The sequence below is a fragment of the Haliotis asinina genome, chromosome 6 (genome assembly GCF_037392515.1).
Source record: "Haliotis asinina isolate JCU_RB_2024 chromosome 6, JCU_Hal_asi_v2, whole genome shotgun sequence".
Taxonomy (NCBI): Eukaryota; Metazoa; Mollusca; class Gastropoda; order Lepetellida; family Haliotidae; genus Haliotis; species Haliotis asinina.
The window spans coordinates 30,894,024-30,919,775 of NC_090285.1; the positions used below are offsets into that span (position 1 = coordinate 30,894,024).

The window sequence follows — 25,752 nt, forward strand, 5'->3', positions numbered from 1 at the left end:
CACAGCTGCCTCGCCAAGCGAACGGAGATGGTGACCATGTTTCATGGGAAAAAAACCCATCCAAAGCATCATCATTAGTTAGGCTTAGTTAGCATACACCTGACGAAGGGACAAGGAATATGACCAAGAAACGTTGTGTAAAGAATAAAGCAGAAGTTGACATCCATAACATTTTGTTTTATCAGGGATACTCTATAACTCTCTATATAGGCTCCCTGGTTTTATACATGTTTAATGTCATTCGTCACCACTCGCCCCTTTCCGTAACCTCCAACAAGAAGACGAAAGGCTTTTTCCTAGAATAACACGAGTTGGTCACAAATGGTTTGATGTAAGAAAGCGCTCGCATCCGCCCAAGATCCATGCGAGCGCTCGCGGTTCTGAACACGCCTCAGTTAACCCTTGTCGCAAGGTAGCGCGCAAAGGGAACGGGAACCATAACTGGTTCCTCGCCTCATGATTCCCGCGGCTGGGAATCCGTTATTCGGTTTCGTTGCTGAAGTTTTCTCAGAACATTCACCCAAGCGTTAGCCATAAAATCGATATACTGAAACATGTGCAAACCATTGTTTGTGTAGATTATGCGATACATCTTAGTGAGTTTTAGGACTTAGATCTGACTTAGAATATATATTGTAAACCAAAAGTCACTGTGTTCTGTAATCTGATTGGTTGTAAAACATGATCAAATGGTATTAGAATCCCGGAAACTGTAAGACTGCTCACTGCGTATTGACACGTAGAAACATCATCAAACAATTGTTTTGTTGTGTCATCAACAATGGTGACGTCATTCAAATCATATTGTGACGTAAAGTTAGAATGACGTCACAAATGAGCCACTCCAGATGGTATCATAGGAACTCAAAGGCCAGCTGATGACAACTTCACTGCTGTACTCGTACTCGATGTAAACGAGTGCAGACAGTAAAACCCTTTTGGTTTACTTTTCAGTTTACAATATCGATAAACATCATGTGTTGGTCAGTTTCCTTTAGAACCGACGGCGTCAGTCGACACCTTGAAATTGGCCAACACATGGTGTTTATATTGTAAATATAACACATTACTTGCGTTACGACCACTGTCACACAGGACTAGTTTGCCTGCTCATGAGCGCTTGCGCTATTCTACTTATGCAGAACACTGACTTAAGCTGGTTCCCGGCTCCCTTTGCGCGCCATAACGTTCGCCAAAGCTATAATGCGATGTGCGAGACGGGTCCCAGCTTGTGCACTGACTACGCATGTGTGACCCTTTAGACCGGAAACTATCAAAATGCCACTGACAGTCGTTTGCTGTCTCAAATTGTGGCATTTTCTGGATTGTTTTGGGCTGTATTTTGTGTCAGCTGACAGTTGAAGAAACGACAACACGCATGGGAATATGTATAACGCAGAAAAGGTAAATAATTAGATCAAGTATATGTCTGTGGAAGTTATGTTTGTCATGTTATTGTGACAAGGATGCCATCTGCGTCAAATTTAGTGGTTTTCCCCTGTTCTATTTATAGACGTGGTACCGCTAATTGAGTTTAAAATTCTGTCCACGATCCCCTACTTCCACCTAGTCTCTGTCACCAACAGCACTTGTAAACATTAGCATGATGTCTAAATATATCTAAATGGAATTGTTTGGTAGGTTCTTCAGAATATACATATCAGTGTCCATTTAATAACATGGGACTACCTTTAGAATGCAGCACCAGAACTTCTCATGCAGACGACCTCTGTCATAGTATGTGTGTCTGCAGCTAATGTAATTTTCCTGTTACAGAAATGAACAAAAACAGTTGAAAAAGCCACAGATAGTTACAGGGATTACTGGTAAAGTTTGGGTCTCATGAATGTAATCTATGGGCCATGCATTGTTCAATGGTCCCATTGCCATATGGCGCACTCAACCCAGTTTGTAATGCAATAAGATACCAAATTATTATTGTCATACTAACATTTGTATAGTGCTAATATCCAGCTCAGCTGCTCACAGGTGCTTTGTTTTTCCCTTTGGGTGTCAATCTTAACATCATATTTTTTATCTCAGCTCCCTGGGTATTACACAAATGTTGCACTAGACTTTTCCATCCTTACAAGGTACCCATTCACAACCATCTAATACATTCAGTAGTCTTTGTAAACCTGCTTTTGTAAATGAAAATATTGTAACATCATCTGCAAACAATAGCATCATTATGTTTTTAACTGCTTGGTTTATGAATATTCCATGATCACATTTTCATACATATCAATTACAAGTTCATTTAAAATAATATGAATAGCACAGGGCTTAGAACACAACCTTGGAGAACATCACATGACGTTTCAAACTGTTGTGTGATGCCCTCTTAAGATTTTATACAGGTGTTTGGATGTACTTATATGGTCACCATCTGGGCATCTACCAACAGATTCATGGTTTCTTTTTAGTGCTCTGGGTTGTGAACTGTACATTAAGGGTTGTGAGAACACTGAAAGAGTCTGTTCACGAAGTTGACTCCAAGGTTTTTTTAATGATAATAGTACCATTACTACTAATAATCATAATTTGTTTTAATGAGAGGAGCAGTGAAGTTTGATTCTGATTTCTGATGCCTTCAATTCATATATTGTGAACTTCACAAATTTCTTGAACTTAACATCACATTTGTTCAACCAATAACTTTACAATCATTAAATGGGAAGTTTTCAGATGTGGGTCATCACATTTTTGTTGCCCCAAACTTTGATACCACTTAATTAATTTTGTCAAGAATACTCATGATTAAATTATTTTTAACTGCCACAGCAAATGTGTTCATCGAGTAACTAGAATCCTATTTTTTGGATTGTTTTCAGATTTGGGGACGGCTTCTATGTTTATGGGGAATTGTCCCTGATGATCATATTGTAATGCATTGTTTTCAAATTCATGAATGTGTTTAAAGTTCAATGTAATTTTTCAATTCAATAAGGGCTTGTTGTGAAAAAGGGTCAGTGATCACTCAGCAAGCCATAAGTGTCAAGAGATTGTAATAATCAGTCCGAGACGTAACGTGTACGTGAGACGGCCTATCGTCTCTTGTTCGCGAGATGGTGCGCTCCGCGGTACTAACTGAAGTGCTACCCCCTAATTTATTCAATCACCATGGAACCATCTCGATTGGGTGCGAACACGATGCAGGGTAATTAAAGCTTCCCGTAAAATCCCCAAGGGTGGTGGGGTACTTGACAATCTTGAATGGCCACGTTTTTCGATCTCGGATGCCACATTTTCGTCATTTGCACTGAACAGATTACAGCTTGCAGAATACAAGTTGTTTGTCTGAGTTGTTTTGACTGAGCAATTTAGTCAGGCATCAGTTACTTCCCATTAATGACTAACCCAGTCACTTCTACACGAGACGGTTTGCGCAGTTTCGAAGAAAGTAACACAATAACAAACAGGTGTGCGTTGGTGTGCATCAAAAGCTGCATATATATTATGAATCTACAATGAATGAGCTTTCAGCTTTCAGCTTTAAATGTAAGTTTCTGAAAAATATGTACATAGGTGAAATTCTCTGTTAAATATCGTCAATTTTTTGCTCAAATTTTGCACATTTTTGTCATTTTTTGACAATTTAATATCCTTTTTTTATGCTTTCATTCATGTCATCCAATTGCTTGACCATCAGTCAACAACTGTAGCAAATTTTGTTTAATTATTTTCATAAACAACATTTTTAGACACATTTTTGTATAATAAGCAGAATTACTCTCTCTGTGATCAGGCATTCACGCGTATGAGTGACCCCCTCTCAGGTAGTCACTTGTACACATAACGGGAGACCGTCTTGCGTATACATTACGTCCTCTACTGATAACAATTTCTTAACATACAAGTGTGTATTAACAGTCTTTCAAGTCTGTGCATTTTGTTGTTTTAAGAAAAGTGGGCACAGAGGGGGCACACTGTTGACTCACACAAAGTGCTGACTGATAATTGGAACTATTCCTTCATCAGCCACAAGTGAATGACTCACCATGGAAAAGAATTATGCACATATTATTTCAAAGACCAAATTTTCATGGACCCTCAGGTCTAGGGTTAAATTCCCATAAATTCATTATTCATTTGAAAGCTTGCTCGTAATTCACAAATACCTAAAGGAAAAATTTAATATTTTTTTTTATCTTGGTTTTATGACTCTTGATTAAACATTGTCTGGAAATCTATTTCAATACCATGGAGAAAATGGATAGGAACAACACTGAGATGTTTTTGTAACATGCCACTGATGATTTCTTTTGTCAAGGATGTTGATCATTTGGCTGTCTTATTTTCCAGAGTTGAGGCTGCAGGCATCTGTCTGATATTCCCTCAGCATGGCAGCAGTATTTCATGTAGAGTTTGGCTTCAATGACACAGATCTTACCCGGGCTCTGGAACAGGGGAACTATGCAAGTGCTGAGAGGCTTATCTTGGACAATGTCAATCCATCCTTCCTTGATGAAGGTGAGGGACCTTGTCTGGCAGATGTGTCCAAACTTTCGGTCATTATTTCAAATAAAAACATATATATACCCATCAAAAGTTTAGACTCCCTTAAAGGTCACATGCAACGTAAAACACAACTTTGCAGATTCTGATACATGTACCTTTGGGTAAGCACTTACCGAAACAAATCATCAAAAATGCCAATTTAACTTATTAAGTTGAAAAAAAATGCAGTTGAAAAAGGCAAGCAAAATTGGAGTTCAAACGATTCACTAAATTTCCCCCAGCACTGGGGGAAAAGGTGGTTTCAGCAGCTGTGCTGCGCTGCGCCCAAAACGAATGCATAGTGAATAGGTTCGCGGAGCTTGAATCAGTATGCATGCCTGGAGTATTAGATCATGAGCAGTAGTCTAATCTTGGTTGTGTACACAAACAAGTAAATAATCTACTCGTTACATAAAAATGTTTTGTTGATCGTGGTAAGCAGTCTCTGTCACAGAGAAAGCTCAATGTCTGGTTTATTGACACCTATATGTCTGCCTGCATGTCTGCTAAAGACAATATGCAATACACAGCTTCAATCATTGACCACATGCAATTTGAACTTAACACCTATCAGGCTATATGCCATAAATAAATTGATTTATGACTCGTGCGTGCGAGTCCTGTCTTTGCCACATTATGTAATTAGGCAGGTGTGATGCTTATACACATGACATATTTTTATGTCTGTGGGTAGCAAACAAACTACATCCATTTTTCTCAGATAACTGGATCTGACGGAAGACACTGTTATGACTGTAGGGTTGATGATTTCAATCATAGACATCATGGAAACTTGGCTGTGGAAATAGCATGTAGGAGTGATCTGTTATATTGTTTTAATATAGCCTTTCAAGTATTCAGATATGTGGTAGGAAAACCAAACAACAATGTTGTGGTTTTGATTATACTTATCTACATTTTAGGGCAGGTTGGTAGGATTATTTTTCTTACATATTTTTAGATGGATTTAGAGTTTGGTTTTACTCTGCTTTTAGTAATATCCCAGCAACATCGCTGCAGGGTACACCAGAATTAAGCTTCACACATTGCGCCCATGTTGGAATCGAGCCCACGTCTCCTTCTTGACAAGCCAAAGCTTTACCCACTGCCCCACATATTTTTAGAAGTAAAGTATAAAATAATAACACATTTATTAATGTGTACTTGTTTATTCAATCAAGCTTGCAGCCATCATGTCGATTTTCACAATCAGAATGACCAATATCTGTTGGTGCTTAAAAAACAATAAAAGATTGGGTTAGCACCAGGTAATCAGAACCACAACTTTTTTGGTTATTTTGCCGGATTCACTTCATTATCTACACATCTGTACTATGCTAGACCACCATTAGATATCATGAGTTTGAATACCATAGCTTTGTTACTCTCAGGCCATTAGTTCCTGTTTTGGCTGTCATGACACAGAACATTCTCTGTTCTTATGAGTTTTGAGGTAAAACCAGTCCTCAGGCATAATGCAACTGCTTATATATGACGGAAAATATAGACCATATACCGGTCTCTTGGGAAAACACATACATATTTCCATGAAGCCAGAGGATATGGTTTCCAGTACAATGAATTTGACAAGTTGGCTTTAGAGAGGACTTCTTTTGAAAAAATGTAGAAGTTTGTTTTATGAAATCAGGAAGTTATTTTAGTTATGTCTATAATGTAATTAAAACAGTAGACTTGGATTGTTCACAGTGATAACTGTTCTTTGACATCCTCATTCTTGTTATTGTTATGAGTATGAATTTTTGTTGTTATATACTCAGGTTGTTATCAACGAATCCCTCTGTTCATCTGCCTGTGTGGGATGGATGAAGCGGAGGAGCGTGCTATGTCCAGAAACCTCTACCTCGCCAAACTCCTCATAGAACGGGGAGCCAACGTCAACTACCGAGTGCCTGTTGTTAGTATAGTATAATGTAGCACCTCCATGTTAAAATAGGAAACCTAATGGGTATCATTACCAACATATAAAATGATCAAAATGTAGGGAACCTTCAGTTAAGCTAGTAAGTTACTAGCAACATGATAAATGACCTGTAGATATTGTGGTGAGATATGTGTGAAACAGACAGGTGTATGCCACCTGTTGATGTTTATGAATTGTTTTGATATTTGTTTTTTGTTATTTCATCATATTAAACAATACAAATAAAAGCAAGACCATTTTGCTTGCTTACTTTGAGCTAGTAGTATGTGCCAGAACCAACTCGTTAATGTGGCACTGTAATAAAATCTTGACAGGTGTGACTGGCAGGTATTTGATTTAATGCAAGTATACATGAAAAAGGTTATGTTGCAGATTTATCAGATGAAATGTTGGTTGGATAAAGGAGGATAAATAATGACTTTGGAAATGTTATTTATCCTCAGTAATGGCATGACTACCATATTTTCTTGTGTGGGGGGATCTGATTTTCTTTTCCAAAAATTAAGTTTACAAAAAGGTCAATTACTGAAATGTTATTCCCCATGATTATATTGTTCAATACTGAAGTTTGAAGATTGACTGAAATAACATAGTAAGTGATCAAAACTTTTAGTCCACAGTGAACATACCAAAAATGTCTGCTATCCATTCACTACCAGTTGCCTTCAGATACAAAATATAGAAAGTCAGAATGACCAAATTAACATAATGCTACCCAAATAAACATATATAAGAATAAATTGGCGTACATACCGTTTTTTTTAACCCCAGCAATGTGTTTTGTCCATGCGTCCATCCGTCCATCTGTGCACATTTGCCTTTTCCGGAAGAGAACTTCAAAACCATTCACTATTTCTTCACCAAACTTGGCACATAGATAGATCTGGTGGTGTACTGTGCCTTTTGGTAGTTTTGGAATTCTGAATAAAGTATTATGTGTGTTTTCATGGCGACAATTTTGTCTTTCACGGAATTTGGAGGGTATGCTCTTTTCTGGTCCAGAACTTCAAAACCGTTCACTATTTCTAAACCAAACTTGACACATAGATATATCTTGATGCATACTGGTGTCTTTTCTTAGTTTTGGAATTCTGAAATAAGTATTTTTTGCATTTCCATGACAACAATTTCCACTTTGAATTTGGTGGTTGTGCTCTTTTCTGAACCAGAACTTCGAAACCGTTCATTATTTCTAAACCAAATGTGGCTCATAGATAGATTTGGTGGTATACTGGTGCCTTTTGGTAGTTTTAGTATTATGAATAAAATATGTTTCTGCATTTCCATTCCACAATAAGTTTGACTTTGGTTGAATTTGGTGGTAGTGGTTTTTCTTATCTCCCCGGCATTTAATGCAGAGGGATGTAGTCGACGCCTCGTCTGTCCGTCCATCCATAATCATTTTGTTTCCGGAGCATAACTCAGAAACCATTCAATATTTTTAGACCAAATTAATAGATAAAATAATCTCAACCTGTGGTTGTGCCTTTTGCTATTTACAGATTTTGGCATTTTTATTTTTTTTTTGTCCTTGGAATATTTTGGTGTTAGTTTAATGGTGGGGTGGACTTCGTTTCCGGAGCAGAACTTGAAAAACATTCAATATTTTTCTGCAAAACTTGGGAGATATATCAATCAGAACTTAAAGTGGTGCCTTTTGGTACTTACAGGTTTTCGTGATTTATTATTTTCTCAGTTTGCACAGAAACGTGTTGGACATAGTCTCAAAAGTGAGAGGTGTGTTTCGTTTCTGAAGCAGAACTCAAAAACCGTTCAATATTTTTCTGCAAAACTTGGTAGATATATCAGTCAGAACCTGAAGTGGTGCCTTTTGCTATTTACAGGTTTTTGTGAAGTCTTTTTTTCTCGGTTTCCATGGAAACGTTTCAGACCTTATCTCAAAATGGAGGGATGTGCTTTGTTTCCGGAGCACAACTCAAAAACCGTTCAGTGTATTTCTGCAAAACTTGTTAGATATGTGTGGCAGACCACAAGGTGGTGCCTTTTCCTATGTACAGGTTTTTATGATTTATGATTTTCTCAGTTCCCATGGCAATGTTTCAGACTTAGTCTCAAAATGGAGGGATGGGATTTGTTTCCGAAGCAGAACTCAAAAACCATTTAATATTTTTCAGCAATACATAGTAGATATATCAGTCAGAACCTAAAGTGGCGCCTTTTGCTATTTACAGTTTTTTGTGATTTATGATTTTCTTGGTTTCCATGGAAGCGTTTGGGACTTTATCTCAAATTGACAAGTGTGTTTCATTTCCGGAGCATAACTCAAAAACTTCCTAATATCAGTAAAACAGTATGTCAGTAAAACTTTCTAGATATGTGTAGCAAACCCCAAAGTGATGCCTTTTGCTTCTTACAGGTTTTTGTGATTTATCATTTTCTCGGGTTCCATGGAAACATTTCAGTCTTTGTCTGAAAATGAAGGGATGGGCCTCGTTTCCAGAGCACAACTCGAAAACTATTTGATATCTTTCAGCAACACTTGACAGATATATGAGGCAGACCACAAAGTGGTGACTTTTGCTATTTACAATGTTTTCACATTTTTATTTTTCCTGGTTTCCGTGGAAACAATTCTAACCGTCAGACGATTTGTTCTGATGACTCTTGTCGTAATTTTGGAATTCTGACAAAAATATTTTCAATACACTCCTTCCACTTTGCCAAAACATTTGACATCATCATAACTATACGATATATTCATGAAGAGTATTTTGCCATTGGGGGGATTATTGACGACTTTGTCTTCTTGTTTGACCATGTACATCGATTCAATCTAGTGTGGGAAGCACTCCCACTACACAGCTGTCTCACCCATGTCCCTCTTCCCTCCACCCCTACAACTTTCTCCCTCACAGCCAAAACTTCTCATTCTTTCTTTTAAATTCATACATGAACACTTTCATAGTACATTAATTAACTCAAACATTCACAGTTTGATATTTAATACTCAAAACCTTACACACATTGCATACAAACTTGGTACACATATTTTTTGCACTTTTCACTTATAAATTCACTCTTGCTGCCTGAATGCAAACACACTATAATAAATTCATACCAAGGTGAGATGGTGAAGCTTATGATTACAGCACATAATGCACATTACTATGAATGTATAAATCTATAAATGCTTTGTAAACAATATTTACTGAAATATGCAATCTATTCATGATGTTTCATTAGCTGATAGTAGAAAATATCCATTTTAAATGTCGCCTTATGTTTGTGTTTTCTTTTGTTTTCAAAATTCCCTGTAATATGTTCTGAACAGTTTCCATTTATTAAGGTGAAATCTGTTTACTGGCATTTTTTGTACAGTTGAACATATATCATATACATATATCATATACATTGTATATGACATATAATTTAATGTATGAAGTCAGTAAAAATCCATAACATAACCTTGTACCTCATCTTTACTGTAGCAAATGTCATGTACTTCAACCCCTTCTCGATAGAATAAGTTTATCTTATCTCATGGTATGCACTTCTCTCTCTTTCTTCAACCATGGCATGGAAACGTGGTGTAGGCTAGCATGAATCAAAACTTATGGCCTCTCTCCCCACCATTCTCTCTCCACCACTCCCATTCCTGGATACATCAATCATCCTTGTGACACATGCAGTGTGCCTAGGACAGTCACATGACATCCCACTTCTGTCTCTCTTTCTTATTGCCTACTGGTGTACACATGTGTTATGCTCTGTCTGCCACTCATTCTGTCCCTCATTCGTGAGTGAGTGATTGAGTTAGTTTAGTTTTTACGCTGCACTCAGCAATATTCCAGCTATATGGCGGCAGTCTGTAAATGATCGAGTCTGGACCAGACAATCCAGTGATCAACAACATGAGCATCGATTGGCACAATGGGGAACCGATGATGACATGTGTCAACCAAGTTATCGAGCCTGACCACCTGATCCTGTTGGTCGCTTCTTACGACTAGCATAGTCGCCTTTTATGGCAAGCATGGGTTGCTGAAGGCCTATTCTACCCCAGGACTTTCACAGGTCCCCTCATTATGGAAAAGAATAACCGTTCTAGTAGAAAGAGGAAATTTTGTGGCAAACAGCGATTGCTGGAGACTATCTGAGTGTCCCATCATCATTAGAACAATCTATGAGGGATTGTCCTTACCAGATAGTTCTGTGTTCTACACCCTCACCTGGGGAGTATTTTTTCACGCCCCACAAGACTCGTAACTCAGCAAAAGTCTTTGCTGTTTAATTCTGTTCTACGATCTCTAGTCCACTGACAAGGCATGCTGATTCTCCTACTAGACTGGTGGGGCTACGTACTTCACTGTCTCAGTCACATCCTATGGCCCTCGATTTCTGGATCCCCTGAAACAGCAGTTAGAGCAAGAAATGGCAGGGTGTCTCATGGTTCAGCAATCACCATTCTGCAGTTACTTATTGTACTCCAGTCAACCACTTGATTTGGTGCTTCAGCTTGGTGCATTCTTGTAGTTTCTTTTGGTGCTTCCAACTAGTTTGACTTTGCCACATCCCTATCATCCTTTTGTCCATTATAAGGGTGAGTATCGGTAGGAACGAGTGTGACTGAATCTACAGCTTCCGAACATGTGGCTACGCTTTCCAAGCTGTATTTTTGAGAGAAAAAAAATAAAAATGTGTTCCTCCCTCGTTACTTTTTTCTGTCCAATTTTGTTTAAAAAGTCCTACCGCCCTCGTCACTCTTGAATAAAAATGTGCGGAGAACCATTTAATTTTTTTTATAGAGCTTTATAGCAGACAGTTTGGCAGATGGCCATGCTCATTTCTCAATAGTTTTCCATTGCATATCACATGGAGTATCTGTATCTCTTTGTTACTGATATTGTGTGTCTACACCAGTTTGGCCCATTGGCAACTTTCATCGGCCTGTAAATGCAGATGAAGGGGCAGTCCTGCTTTGCCACTCCTCGTATTTCAATAAGAGATGTCAATGTTATCTTTTTTTTGACATAGATCACCTCCCTGGCATCCGCAGGGCATGTTTGTATTGTCATATTCGTATATTAGAGATTGTGTGTCCAGTCTTATACATTACACAGAGGGGTCAATGTTCTACTTGCTGCCTTTTCTACTCTCAGAGCAGTTATACTTCATGCCACTGAAGTGTTGATTTTGGATTACGTACGGGGTTTCGAAGTGTTCCGCTCTTAAAGGGGTACTGATGCGGAGCGAATAATGTTTCTCGTCAACAGTCTAATTATGAAACCAAGCAGCACCCGTGACGGACAAAGGGACTGGGCTCCTGTCCACATTAGCAGAATTTCTTCACCCTAAAAGGTGAAGAGGCCGGATGCCCATCACATGCTGTTGTTTAAAAATATCCATATCTGACTGTAACAAAATGTTCCACCAGTGTAGTTTTTTTTCTGATGCCTGGATGGTATAGAGACTGATCCTATTGCTGTGTTTTTTACCTCGATATTTAATCATGTCATGTGAAAATATGATCTCTACATACACGTAGCAAGCCATTTGTTTCACATAAGTCTGTAAGATTGCAAAGCTTTATATTTAGATAGTTTTGAGGGTTGGTCCAGCTGTCATAGCAAACATCATATGCCAATTTTGGTAGCTACGACCCTGGTTTATTATCTATGATAATAAAAAACATAAAAGGTGATTTATTTGAATTCGTAAACTAATAACAATGACTTTGCCATTGGTAGAGAAATCTGAACATATTCTTACGTAAAAAAAACCCCTGATTGTACCCATTTACCCAAGTACACAGCAAATACCTATGTGCATTTCTCATGTAACAACGAAGTTCCTTTGGTATCCTCAAAACAATGTAGGCCCAAAAGTTTTTTCAGGCTGCATGCGACACAGAGACTACATGTTCCTTGCTGTAACTCACGTTTGATGGTATAAACCTACACATGTTATTTGTCATCATTCACTTGATGGTCAGTTAACACCACTAAAATTACTCGACATAGGTTCCCATTTGGCATGTCTTCTGTCTGGAGTAAATACTCAACATTATAAATTTAGGTCTGTAGTGGCATGTTATGTAATAAGTGCATGTAAGTGATGCAAGAGGGTTTAACAACTGAGTTACAAAAACAAACATCAATCAAAGGATTAACCGATAACACACTGATTAAGTACTTCCACAGCAGATTTGTCAACAAAGCAGAGTTTATGAGTGTATATTCACGTAATCTATACTGAATACACCCTGTTGTAAAGTATGAGTGTAGAAACAACATCCTTCCTACTAAGAATTAACCGCCACTGCCTTGACTGATTGATTGTAGCTCATTATTGGCTAACTAATGGCAGACATCATACAGTTAGTTGCCAGGTGTCCTGTCTTGGGTGACCAGTGAGATTATGTATACACCAGTATGGAAAATTCTCAAACGATGTGTCACTTTTTCGCATATTTGACTGTTGAAAGACACCAGACATAGAGCAGGATTATTTACCAGCTGCAGATGAATGGAATCTTGTTCTTTTATGTGGATGTTGATGGACACATTCTTGAACAAGGTAATAGCCTGACATTGTTGCTATAACTTTCGTCTGTCTTAAATTTAATATTTGCATTTTGCTTTAATTTATTTCTTGTAGCATTCAGCAGAATCTGTATTACAGAAAACATGCACTAGGTCGCGAAAAGGGTGTGTTTGAAATATGATTCTCGTTGGCAATCTATACAATGTTTAAATATTAAAATCATGTTAGAAATTCACTGTAAGTATAAGCAGACCGTGTGGGTTTTTTTTTTATTAACTTTCAAAATGCATACAAGTCTGACAAGGAACTAATTAGGTTTATAAGACAAAATATAAAGACCTACACTGACTTCATCATTTTTCAGTCCTAACATGTGTTTTTTTATATCACTGGCAGATGAGTAAACTTCAAGGTGCTTGGTTTGTTTTCATGATAACAAAGTGGAATGACTTCATCTTTGTCTACACAGTCTACACATAAACTATCAATTGCGCATATGGAGGGACAGCAGAGATCACAAACCAGTCCCAAATTCTGGGATATCATCCGGGTACTCCTGGGAGAAAAACAATAACAAAAGAAACTACCAATTCACGGAAATTGCTCCGCATCAGTGCCCCTTTAAGATCCTTTCTTATCTCTGAGAGTGATTGACCTTAATTCACTGCAGCCTTCTGAGAAATCGTGGGGAGACAAGGCTTATTTGCCAAACTGCGTCCTTTTTTTTGACAAAGGTTGTGACTGGGGCTCCGATTACTTGGGGCTCCAAGACAAGAATAATAGTACTGGGATGTCATGTGTCTGTCTTGGGCACTTTACACACTTCCCAGGGATGATTGTCCAGCAATAGGAGTTGTGGAGAGTGATCAGGTGGGAGAGAGGCCAGAAGATTAGATTCAACTCAGCCTACAGCATGTTTCCATGCCATGGTCTAAATAAGAGAGAGAAGTACATCACATGAGATAGGATAAGTATATAAATATGCAGTTTATAGTTAAAATTTCCCATTGTCTTGTCACATCTGGCATCATCTCTTTAATTATAATTACCATGTTTCCCTACCCTGTCATTTACTCGATGAAGGAGCAGTAAGCAGCCTTGTGTTATGATATAGTTGTTATCCTCAATACAGATTGTAGTGAAAGGAGTTTCATAGTACGAAAGTACAGCTCAAGTTTCATTTGGTAGACTAATGGTTTTCTCCTCTATAGTATGAATAATTTAGGAGAGACAGCTTTTATAGTGCATACATACTTTTGAACCATTGTATTTTGTTTTTTCAGACTTACTTTGGTTGTGAATACATGGGCCCAGGGAAGACTGCCCTGGATCTCATCATTGATTATTACAACGACCTGGCCCTACAGAAGCAGCAGTGGAGCATGTGGTGAGTCCTGTTCCTGATAGGTATACAACCCTGTAGACCTGATTATACACAGCCATGTAGCCCGGTACCATCCGCCACCAATTAGCCTTATATCATACACAACCTTCTATCCCTATACCATGCACAACCATTTTGTCCTAGGTAGAATAGGCCTTCAGCAACCCATGCTTGCCATAAAAGGCAACTCAGCTTGTCGTAAGAGGCGACTAACGGGATCGGGTGGTCGGACTCGCTGACTTGGTTGACGCGTGTCATCGGTTCCCAATTGCACAGATCGATGCTCATGTTGTTGATCACTGGATTGTCTGGTCCAGACTCGATTATTTACAGACCGCCGCCATATAGCTGTAATATTGCTGAGTGCAGCGTAAAACTAAACTCACTCACTCACTCACCATTTTGTCCTATACTATGCACAGTTCTTTAGGTCTATACCATACACAACCATTTAGCCCTATACCATGCACAACCTTCTAGCCCTATACCAAACACAACCCTCTAGCCCTATACCATGCACAACCCACTAGCCCTATACCATGCACAACCCTCTAGCCCTATACCATGCACAACCCACTAGCCCTATACCAAACACAACCACCTAGCCCTATACCAAACACACCCCTCTAGCCCTATACCAAACACAACCACCTAGCCCTATACCAAACACAACCCTCTAGCCCAATTCCATACACAACCCTCTAGCCCTATACCATGCACAACCCACTAGCCCTATACCATGCACAACCCTCTAGCCCTATACCAAGCACAACCCTCTAGCCCTATACCATGCCCAACCCTCTAGCCCTATACCATACACAACCCTCTAGCCCTATACCATACACATCCCTCTGGCCCTATACCAAACACAACCCTGTAGCCCTATACCATACACAACCCTGTAGCCCTCTACAGGATGGTAAATCGTGGTGGCTTTTATTCCCGTTTCACAGTTATCGGTGCTTTACTTCAACTTTCCATCTCTTCCACACTTGAGCGGCTATTTGAATTGGATAAGTCGATGTTTTGGCGACTCCCCATTGTTTCCACATCCCTGAACCTTGGTTTTGGTGTGGGGTTAATAGAGGTGTGTCACCCATCAGCCAATCGGCATTAAGCGTTGTCTGTCAGGGTCCTTGATTGACATCAGTGGTCAGGTGATTTGGTAAGTGCCATTTGCTATTTCCATATGGTTGTACCTGTAGATTATCACTTCGAATGAACCCTCTGTCAGACAGAATACCACTCCCTACTTCATTGACTTTGGGAGTCTGGTTAATGCATATATGTATCCCAAGGTGGACTTCTTCTGAAAAAGAGTTGTACAGACCTGTAGAGGTTATGAATTCTCTGGAAGGAAGTACTCCTTGGGGTACACCACCTGCCTCACCTCATTCTATCTAATTCATTCAGCATGCATAACCTCGTAGCCCTATAACTTGGAGACCCATGTAACTCCATACCTGTACATATAGAAAGGTCTACAGATGGTCATCTATGAAGAGTTGTATGCAATATTCATTGTACTATAAGAAGTGGAATTTTCATAGATTTAAATGTCTGATTTATGTTTTAGCGAACAAGTTAAGTCTAAGTTTAAGAGAAAGAAGGTGTGTTGTGATCTGATCCTGTGCCATGTCAGAACTAGTACTTATATAATGGGGGGTTTGGGACCACTTTTCTCCTATTGTACTTGTTATGTACCAACTCAGCCTTTCATGGGGAGTTGTATGAATGACAGGTTTCAGTTATAATCCATAAAGTTGGATGATGTGTGTTGTGTCCATGGTGACCTCATAAAGATTACGGTCAGCATGAGTCAGCAAGTGCTACTCTGCAGTGTTGGATCCACTTTTGCAGGGATGATGATGATGATGATGATCACAGTTTGCCTGCAGTGGATGTTGTAGTGGGCCTGGAGAAGCACTACCTGACCAAGGTGGACGACATCCTTGACCACCTGCAGGACCTCATCTTTATCATACTCAGTAAGTCAGTCAGGAGTATATTCAGGAGTATATTCAGAGTGTCTAGTACATTTACACTGTAATCAGTAAGTCAGTCAGGAGTATATTCAGGAGTATATTCAGAGTGTCTAGTACATTTACACTGTAATCAGTAAGACAGCCAGGAGTGCATTTAGGGTGTCTGGTACTTCTACACTGTAATCAGTCAGTGCATTCAGGGTGTTAAGTTTATCTACAGGAATACATTGAGGGTGTTCAGTGCATGTACAGGAGTACATTCAGGGTGTTTAGTGCATCTACAGTAGTACATTCAGAGTGTCTGGTACATCTAAGCTGTAATGAGTCAGCCAGGAGTACATTCAGGATGTCTGGTACATCTACAGGAGGAGTACATTCAGGGTGTCTGGTACATCTACAGGACATTCAGGTTGTTGGTCAACCAGGAGTACATTCAGGTTTTTTGAGTACATCTACACTAATCAGTAAGTCAGCCAAGAGAACATTCAGCCTGTCTGGTGCATCTTCATTATGTATTTTAGGGAATGGTGGTGACCCTAACATGCTGGATGAGAACCAACTTACACCTCTTCACCGTGCAGTCATTATGACCTGTGATGTTCAACTCATACGTCTTCTGTGTGACAACGGATCGAATGTAAATGCTGTAGATCTCCATGGCAATACCCCACTTCTGGCCATGTGTGATACAAGCCTTTCTCAGATGTACATGTCCGCTGATGAAGACATTCTGCCCCCAACAGAGGAGGATGATGTTCCAAGTACCTGCAACTTCAGTAACTCCCCAAACAGGAGGGAATGCCTTGCCTACTTATTGTCCAGGGAGGATGTGCAGGTTAGTGTATCTCAGCTTTCTCTCAGCAAACTTACAGGATTCCCACACAACCATGGTCTTCAGTTCCACTTACATATCAGAGAAGGCCTGAACTGACAAGACCCATGAAGGTCACGGTAGAATAGGCCTTCAGCAACCCATACTTGCCTTAAAAGGCGACTGACAGGATTGGGTGGTCAGGCTCGCTGACTTTGTTGACACTTATCATCGGTTCCCAGTTGTGCAGATCGATGCTCATGTTGTTGATCACTGGATTGTCTGGTCCAGACTCGATTATTTACAGACCACCGCCATATAGCTGGAATTTTGCTGAGTGTGGCGTAGAACAACTCACTCACTCACTGACCTGACAAAACAATAAGTTAATGTGCTTGCTTGGTGTGGTGTTGGCTCAGATTAATGTATGTACCACCTGGATATGGTGTTGATTTAGATTAATGTATTTCTCACCTGGATGTGGTGTTGATTTAGATTAATGTATGTCTCACCTGAATGTGGTGTTGATTCAGATTAATGTATGTCTCACCTGGATGTGGTGTTGATTCAGATTAATGTATGTCTCACCTGGATGTTGTGTTGTTTCAGATTAATGTATGTCTCACCTGGATGTTGTGTTGTTTCAGATTAATGCCCAGAATAACCATGGCCAGACAGCACTGTTTCATTTCTTTGCCAATGGTGATATGACAAGTAGCCTGTCATTGCTGTCTAAGGGAGCTGACCCATCAATACGAGGCACTGTCTGGGAAGCACACCGCAAGAAAAGGTAGATCTTACACAATATATATTTCAATGAAGCCTGAACATTAAATATTGTCAGTATTTATATGGTGTATCAGAATAAAACAAAAGATATTTAAAATATTTTACAATATTTGCAGAATGGTATCACCACTGTTCACCAGTTTCTTGTGGTCAGGCGTAACTGGTGCTGTACCTCGGGAGGTGGCCCACATAGTGGACAAAGGTCAGTCAAGTGCTTGGTATATAACCACAGCATGGTTGCTTGCCTTATTCATTAACATAAAGAAATCTATCTTATCTATGTTTGCTTAAAGGTCACATGCAACGTAAAACACAACTTTACAGATTCTGATATCTTTCGGTATGCACTTACCAAAATAATTCATCAAAAATGCCAATTCAGTGAATATGTTGAAAAAAATAGCAATGAAAACAAGCCGGCAAATTCAGAGTTCGAACGATTCACTAATTTTCCCCCAGCGTTGGTGGAAAAAGTGGTTTCAACAGCTATGCTGTGCGGCACTGATAATGCAGTGAATAGGTTCTCGGAGCTTGAAACAGTATACCTGCCCGGAGTATGAGGTCATGAGCAGTGGTCTAATCTTGGTTGTATAAACAAAGAAGTAAATAATGTACATATTACATAGAAAAAGGTGTTGATTGTGGTAAGCAGACTCTGTCACAGAGAAAACTCAGTGTCTGGTTTATTCACACCTACGTGTCTGTTTGCGAATGACAATACGCAATGCAAAATGTCAATCAATGATCACATCCAATTTGAAATTAACACCTATTGGGCTTATACACCATAAACAACAAGCTGGCTGAGCGTATCATCAAATGAACCACTAGCCAATGAAGAGGCTTCGTCACACTTGAGTGCACACCCACCATCTCTGATTGGGTACAGTATTGCGGCTGCTTCATTTCGGGGGAGGTAAACCCAAGGACCAAATATTGCACTTTTGATTTTTACGATTATACACTTATAAATTTTTTACTTACCTTATTATAGGTCTATAGCGTATTACCTCAAGCTTCGCTTAGTAGGAGATCTGACGGAGTTGAAATGCTCTTCAATTTTGAATGGCTACCTCCCAATCGATGACTGTCATGATACAGAAGTATCTGGATCTCCCCACTGCACATGAGCGCCGACTTCACGAGAAACTTCACTTTTACTTCAAGCGTCATCTGATCTAGATGAGTTTGGGTTGCTAGCAAATTTTTCAGGAGTAATAAAGTTTCACCTTACTTCGCCTTTACACTGATTCCTTTCAGAGGTTTTGTGTGTGGTATGTATATTTTTCAATCGTAACATATATTCTACGTTTTTGTACACTTGTCGGCTACCTCCTATGAGACATGGCAGCGTGTCTCTTATTTTCGTGTTGCCTCTGTAATTGGTTGTCGTATTGGTTTCTTTTGCTGGTGGACTGCCTCTACTGATACTTATGTCCACTAGGGCTAAGTTTTGTGTTATTTAGTGCTGCATTTGGGGTAAATTTTGCTGTTCCTTTTCGAAGTGGCAGCTATTTCACTTGTCTATTGCAAGTGTGCTGTTGTACGATATGTGGAGCAGACCATTACATGGTAAGGGGTGTTTTTTCTTCCACCCTTATTATCGCATTGTTATTGCTATTTATTGCAATTGTTGTGCATGACACACTGCTTTTGTGAAGTTTGTAAAGGTCTGAAGTCCATTAAGGACCCGCACCTGTTTTGCCTGGACTGTGCTGTTGTATCCTGCTCCCTCCTGCAGTGGTGTGCAGTGTGCTCGGATGTATTTATTGAGGAATTCAAGGCATACTTGGCTGTAGTGAGGAAGACACAGAAATTAGGGAAAATGTCTCAGTCCCCGGCTTCCTCATCTGGTTCGAGATTATCTCTCCCATGTACTCCGGAGACTCGATCTACGTTGGTGCCGACGTCTGCCACCCAAGCGGGAGGATGGGTGGACTTGGCGAGGCCTGACACTCTTATGCACCCGGAGGTGCAACGAATGTTAAGAGCGCTACTTATGCCAGCCCCAGTGGTGACGCCAGGCACATCTCAAGAACATGCGGCACCTCCGGCTAGGGCTCCTCAGCTAATCCCGGACATTACAGGGACGTCATAGAGGGAGGAGTACAACCGTTTGTTGGCACCGACGCTAGTCGGCGTAATCAAAGCCACAACAGATCGGTGCCAGGATCAGGCGCACTAGCGTCAGGACTTTAGCTAGTGATAGAAGGAGAACAGGACGTTCAGGCGTTAGAAGGTCTAATTCAAGAAGTCACCGGAGTAGTTCATCCAGCGCTTGCCGACGCTTTCGTTCACCATCCAGGTTGCCGGAGCATGGAGGCAGATATCTCCGCCGCAGACGCAGGGATTTGCGATCTGCGTCTCCTCCATGTGTCAGGCAGTCGACTGATGATGAACAATACTTCTCTCCAGACTATGAGGAGAACCCTGCACAACTGGAGGAGGAAGAGGGATCGGACCTGCCACTGCCTGCTGTTTGTGACTGGATAGCTGATAGGCTTCGGGAGTGCCCCTGCCCGACGTCAGGGGTAGACAGTGCCAGGGCTATTAGGGTGGAACCCAAACTGATGATTCCGCCACATCCTATGGTGGCTGACGCCATTTCTTCATTGAATGATGACTTTGTTAAGCTGTAAGCTTTGAATGCTACAATCAGAGCGCCCAAGTCAAAGAAACAAGACTACAAGGTGCATAGTCTTGATTTCGTGGACTCTTGGGCAGTGTTGGATGAAGCCATCAAACGACTATCTTCCTCCACCTCTTATAAGGTTCAGGACTCCAAATTACAAGCAATTGACACGGAGTTGCGGCACATCCTAAAACGTATCAGCATTAGCATTAGCTACTTCAGCGGCGGCTGTGGACTTAACGTAACCTAATGAGTCCCGATTGGAACATCTGTTGACACTATTCCTATGGCAGGACAAAGTGTTACATGACCGTTTAGGACACGTCCAGACAGCGCTGGCAATGATGACAGTCGTGCACAGGATGGGGTTGTTAGATGCGTGTTCATGGCAGGAAGATTTTAAATGGCGTCTGATTAGAACTCCCTTCTCCTCACAAGCCCTCTTTGGGAATGCCATTCCAGAGGTGTACAAAGAACATGCTGGTGTCTTTGTCAGCATTTGAAGCCCTCTCATCTGCTTTTCGTGATAAAACGGGAACGCTTGGCAGAGGCAAGACATGAAACCCCTATTCAAGACGTTGAGGGTGTTGTCTGTCATGACTGGGACCTCCCGCCACCAGCCGTGCCAGTTTTTCCTACACCTTTAAGCGGGAGACTGGATATCTCATGGAGGAACGGGTCCATCCTCGAAGATCCTTATGTTACTATTTGTCTACATGAGCTTCAAGCGGCGAAAGTTTTTGCACGTGCTTTACTCATCTACACACTTGCTCGCCAAACGGCGTTGTCTCTCGTCTACAATCTGATTGGTACCCGAAAGACAACGTCCTGCAAAGGAAGCCAGTGACGTTACATCTACAATCTGATTGGTCCTCGAGGGACAACGCCCTGCGCAGAATGTGTTGTTATTATTCCAGTGTTGGGAAGTTGCCTACATTTGACTTAGAGTCATTTTACAATGGAAAATGTCGTTTACACTCTAAGACTAGTAGTCTACAGCATCACTGGATTCTTCAGACCGCATAGAGATCTTCTAACAGCAGACTCAATGCTGCCTATCAGGAGTCATGCAGCAATGAATGGCAGTGTCTGATCGGACAGCCAGCCAGCTATAAATAGACTTCCTTGGAATGTCAACATGTTCATAATGAACAGCGTTGATGATCTGAGGTCGAAGAATGACACATCTTCACTGCATACAAGCTTATCTTGAGAGAAGTCAACTTAGTTTACAGGTGGACTTCACTATCAGGCTGTTAACTCAGCTTGGATGACTTGAGAATCTGACTCCGCAGGATTTGATTCATCACATCACTGTCCGAGGTTCAGTGGGTCGAAGTTCAAGCCGATGATTAAACAAGTTCTACTCTCTCCATTACCACTATGTCAGTGATAATGTCTACTCGATCTGCTCAGGTCACCTCAGGATATGATCAGACGAAGACGTCTACTATTACGTCTATGACAGTGGTTTCTGGGTCATGATTTCATGTTCTGACGGGCTTACGACATTGGGCATCTTGACACCCCACCTGCTATGGTAGTCTCGCCAGTCATGTTTGCGCAGGAACTTACATATTAGAGCCGGCATTCTACAACGCCTGCACCAATACCTGCGCTGGTGGACGATCGAGTATGGTAAGGTAAGTATTTAAATATCTAAGATTTTAACAAGTTTATGCAGTACCACAAACTTTTTGTCGACAGGGTTGGGGTGCGCACCTAAGCGATCGAACAGCCTCGGGGCTCTTGTCCGAGACAGAAGCAAACTGGCAAATCAACAATCTCGAGCTGGAAGCAGTGATGCTAGCTATAAGTCAATGAGGCAATGGGTCAATGCTACGCTACTCCAACCTACTGATTATCTCGAGACAACACGACAGTGGTGTGGCTGATCTTGAGACAAGGGGCAACCAGATCCAAGTCCCTACTGGATCAGATGTTTCATCTCGCCAGCATCTTAGATGCAAATGACATCGAAGCCAGCGCTCGTCATATTCCAGGGTGCAGAAATGTACTAGCCGATGCACTCTCGCGACCAGGGAAGTCGTCTCCAACCCAGTGGATACTTCATACGGAGATATTTCGGCTCATATGTCAGAATCACAGGCGCCCGCTAGTAGACCTATTCGCCACAAGGTTCAATGCTCAGCTTCCAGTATACATGTCTCCAATACCAGACCCAGCAGCTTGGGCAGTTGACGCTCTGTTGATGTCCTGGCAAGGCCTAGACGCCTATGCCTCCCCGCCGCCGGTACCAGTGACGAAACTCATGGTGAGGATCCGTCTGCTTTTGATCGTGCCCTGGTGGTCAGCGAGGACGTGGTTCTCAGAATTATGCCACCTCGCAGAAAGAGATCCACTCCGACTTCCAGAGTTGGATCAGTTGCTGTGCCATCCCCACAGTCGGACCCGGCACGGTTTCATCCTGGACCATTTGCAAGGGACTTTGAGGGCTATGAGATACTCATCTCAAGTGGCAAAGATCATTGCCCGGGCACACAGAGCTTCCAATCGATCACTCTATGATGACAAGTGGGCTACTTTTGAGAAGTTCTCTGCCCAAAAGTTGCAAGACCCGCTGTTGGCGTCACCCCAATTCCTGGCGGAGTTTTTACGTTACTTGTGGTGTTCAAGGAAGCTCAGAGGCAGTACTATTGGGACCAACCTGTCAGCACTGAATTCAGTGTTAGCTGCAAGAGGGAATAGGAAGGTGAGCGTGAGCAAGATTCACCCGCTGAATGTGACCAGGGTCCAATTGGAACAGACCAGACACGGTGGTGTACACTTGGACCTCCTCTGGGATTTCCTGGCAAAGAACCAACTGACAGATCAACCGTACAGATTGTTCCCGCCCCTTATGACCATTATCGGACCATAGGATCGAGAGGAGCAGTTGCTTTGTCTGGTTCGGGCTCTCAGATTGTCTTCAAGAAGTCCTCTCCTCGTCAGGGAACTAGGAAGAGATTGTTTTTGCTTTTTTCTACGACAGCTAGAGGGAAAGTCACCAGGGACACAATAGCCTTATTGTTGAGGCAGACCATCCTGGCGGCTTACAACTCACAGAATCGTCCTCACCCATCATCTAACAACCCACACGAGATTCGGGCGTTAGTCTCGACTATGGCCGTACAAAGGAACTATACTGTTCCTGACATTATGGTTGGGCGTTTCTGGTGGTCCTCGACAGTATTTGCTAGCCTTTACTTGCGGGACTTAGCGGTGGAAGATATGGAGGGGCTGCAGTCTTTCGGACCATTAGTAGTTGCACAGCAACTCACACGTCCTTCCGCCCTGTAGGTATGATCTTACTTACCTTGGTCTATAGGGGTCTTGTACTTATATGAGATAAGTTATCGTACCCCTCCGGTGGTTAGTATGTGACCTACTACTCTGATTCTGGTTCCAGTGACCTTTGCGAGAGATTGATGGGACAGAACGGCATACAGCGGGAATCAGTAGTGGTTCGGCTGCCCCGAGGCATATGTGGGATTTTAGATGCTGACGGTCCTCTGGAGTCCTACACCACCGTCCAGTCTGTTGTATCCATATGCAATAGACCTATAGTAAGGTAAGTAAAAAAATTGTTAAAATCTAAATATTTTAGATATTTAAATACTTACCTTACCATAGGGCGGATGCTCCTCCCCACTACAGACTTTTCGGACCGAGAAGTAAAAGTGAAGTTTCTCGTGGAGTCTGTGCTCATGCTCAGTGGGGAGATCCAGACACTTCCGTATCATGACAGTTGTCGATTGCGAGGTAGCCATTCAAGATTGAATAGCAATTCAACTCCGTCAGATCTCCTCCTAAGCGAAGCTTGAGGTAATATGCTATAGACCTATGGTAAGGTAAGTATTTAAATATCTGAAATGTTTACATTTTAACAATTCTATTTCTTTTCTTAATCAGCAATGCATTTTATGCATCATGAATAAGTGATATCTGTGTTTTAATTGTTTTTGATTTTTTGGTTGCATGTGACCTTTAAGATTAACTGGACCTCTTGACATCTTGCCTGTATTCACTACTTTCACACTGTTTTGATGGTAGTGTTCCTTTGAGATATGACCGAGATTCAAGAAACAAATAGGATGAGATGTAGAGGAAATATAACTTTGCCAAACATGCCTGTTTATTATAATGATATTGTGATGCCAGTTAAAGATAACTAGGGGTCTCAAATCTGAGTTGTGTTCACTTATTGTCAGTGATAAGAAAACCTGAATCAACCAGTGTCTCCATGATCATGTTAATAACACTGATTTTCAATGCACATGTTGCTTTTCCCCAATATAAACCTTTGGTGAATAGCCTTACTGATACTTCTGTCTCATAAAATGCTTGATTTGACTGAAATTGTGTATTGAAATTTCACCATCTGATACTTGGTTGATGTATTCCCCAAACACTGCACTTGTCTCAGAAAAAGCCCCATAAACTACAACTGAAATTGTGAATTATCATGCGAATTTTTATTGCAAGTTTCTTTCTTTATTTGCCAGGCCTTCTCTAATTTTGACAGGCCACGGTACATGCTACTTATACTAAGCACAAAACCAGCGTGATTGTGAGAGGTGACAGTATGATGAGACATTTCACTTATCCCATTAGTGATGTGGCACATGATCTTTTGTATTTGGTACATGTTTTCTATTTCTAAAATTGCACTGGACCCATGAAGGTCCCGGGGTAGAATAGGCATACAGCAACCCATGCTTGCCATAAAAGGCGACTTAACTTGTCCTAAGAGGCGTCTAATGGGATCGGGTGGTCAGGCTCACTGACTTGGTTGACACATCATGTCATCGGTTCAGAATTGCGCAGATCGATGCTCATGTTGTTGATCACTGGATTGTCTGGTCCAGACTTGATTATTTACAGACCGCCACCATATAGCTGTAATATTGCTGAGTGCAGCGTAAAACTAAACTCACTCACTCACTCACTAAAATTGCACTGTTGCTGGTTGAAATAAGAGTCTTTTCAAAACAAAGGTGATGAGAGTGAAACTGACATGAAGGTAATTAAGATTTTTAATGTAGCATGTTATGCAGTGTTACTTCCCTTTCCTTTTTTCACATAAGAGTAAACTAAGGAAGCAGTTTTATTCCACATCTGTGAACTTGTGAACTATGTATCTAAAGAAAGATGCCTAAGGTCAAGTTACTGATCATACATAATGTGAGAGTGGATGTCTGTGTA

The 25,752-nt window shown here is 41.0% G+C and overlaps 1 protein-coding gene across 2 annotated transcripts in view; it reads left to right on the forward strand.

Moving 5' to 3' along the window:
- Window positions 1-1,260: 1,260 nt before the first annotated feature.
- The window catches only part of LOC137288153 (uncharacterized), a 28,197-nt gene continuing 3,705 nt past the window's right edge, over window positions 1,261-25,752 (forward strand). The window contains exons 1-9 of one of the 2 annotated variants that reach the window (XM_067820570.1): window positions 1,319-1,404; window positions 1,777-1,826; window positions 4,306-4,473; window positions 6,279-6,415; window positions 14,230-14,333; window positions 16,191-16,318; window positions 16,837-17,150; window positions 17,774-17,916; window positions 18,032-18,117. In XM_067820570.1, the coding sequence (XP_067676671.1) occupies window positions 4,344-4,473; window positions 6,279-6,415; window positions 14,230-14,333; window positions 16,191-16,318; window positions 16,837-17,150; window positions 17,774-17,916; window positions 18,032-18,117 (1,042 nt within the window). In that variant the 5' untranslated portion in view covers window positions 1,319-1,404; window positions 1,777-1,826; window positions 4,306-4,343. Of the gene's footprint in view, window positions 1,405-1,776; window positions 1,827-4,305; window positions 4,474-6,278; window positions 6,416-14,229; window positions 14,334-16,190; window positions 16,319-16,836; window positions 17,151-17,773; window positions 17,917-18,031; window positions 18,118-25,752 lie in introns of both variants that reach the window. The other variant, XM_067820569.1, reaches the window with a different exon arrangement.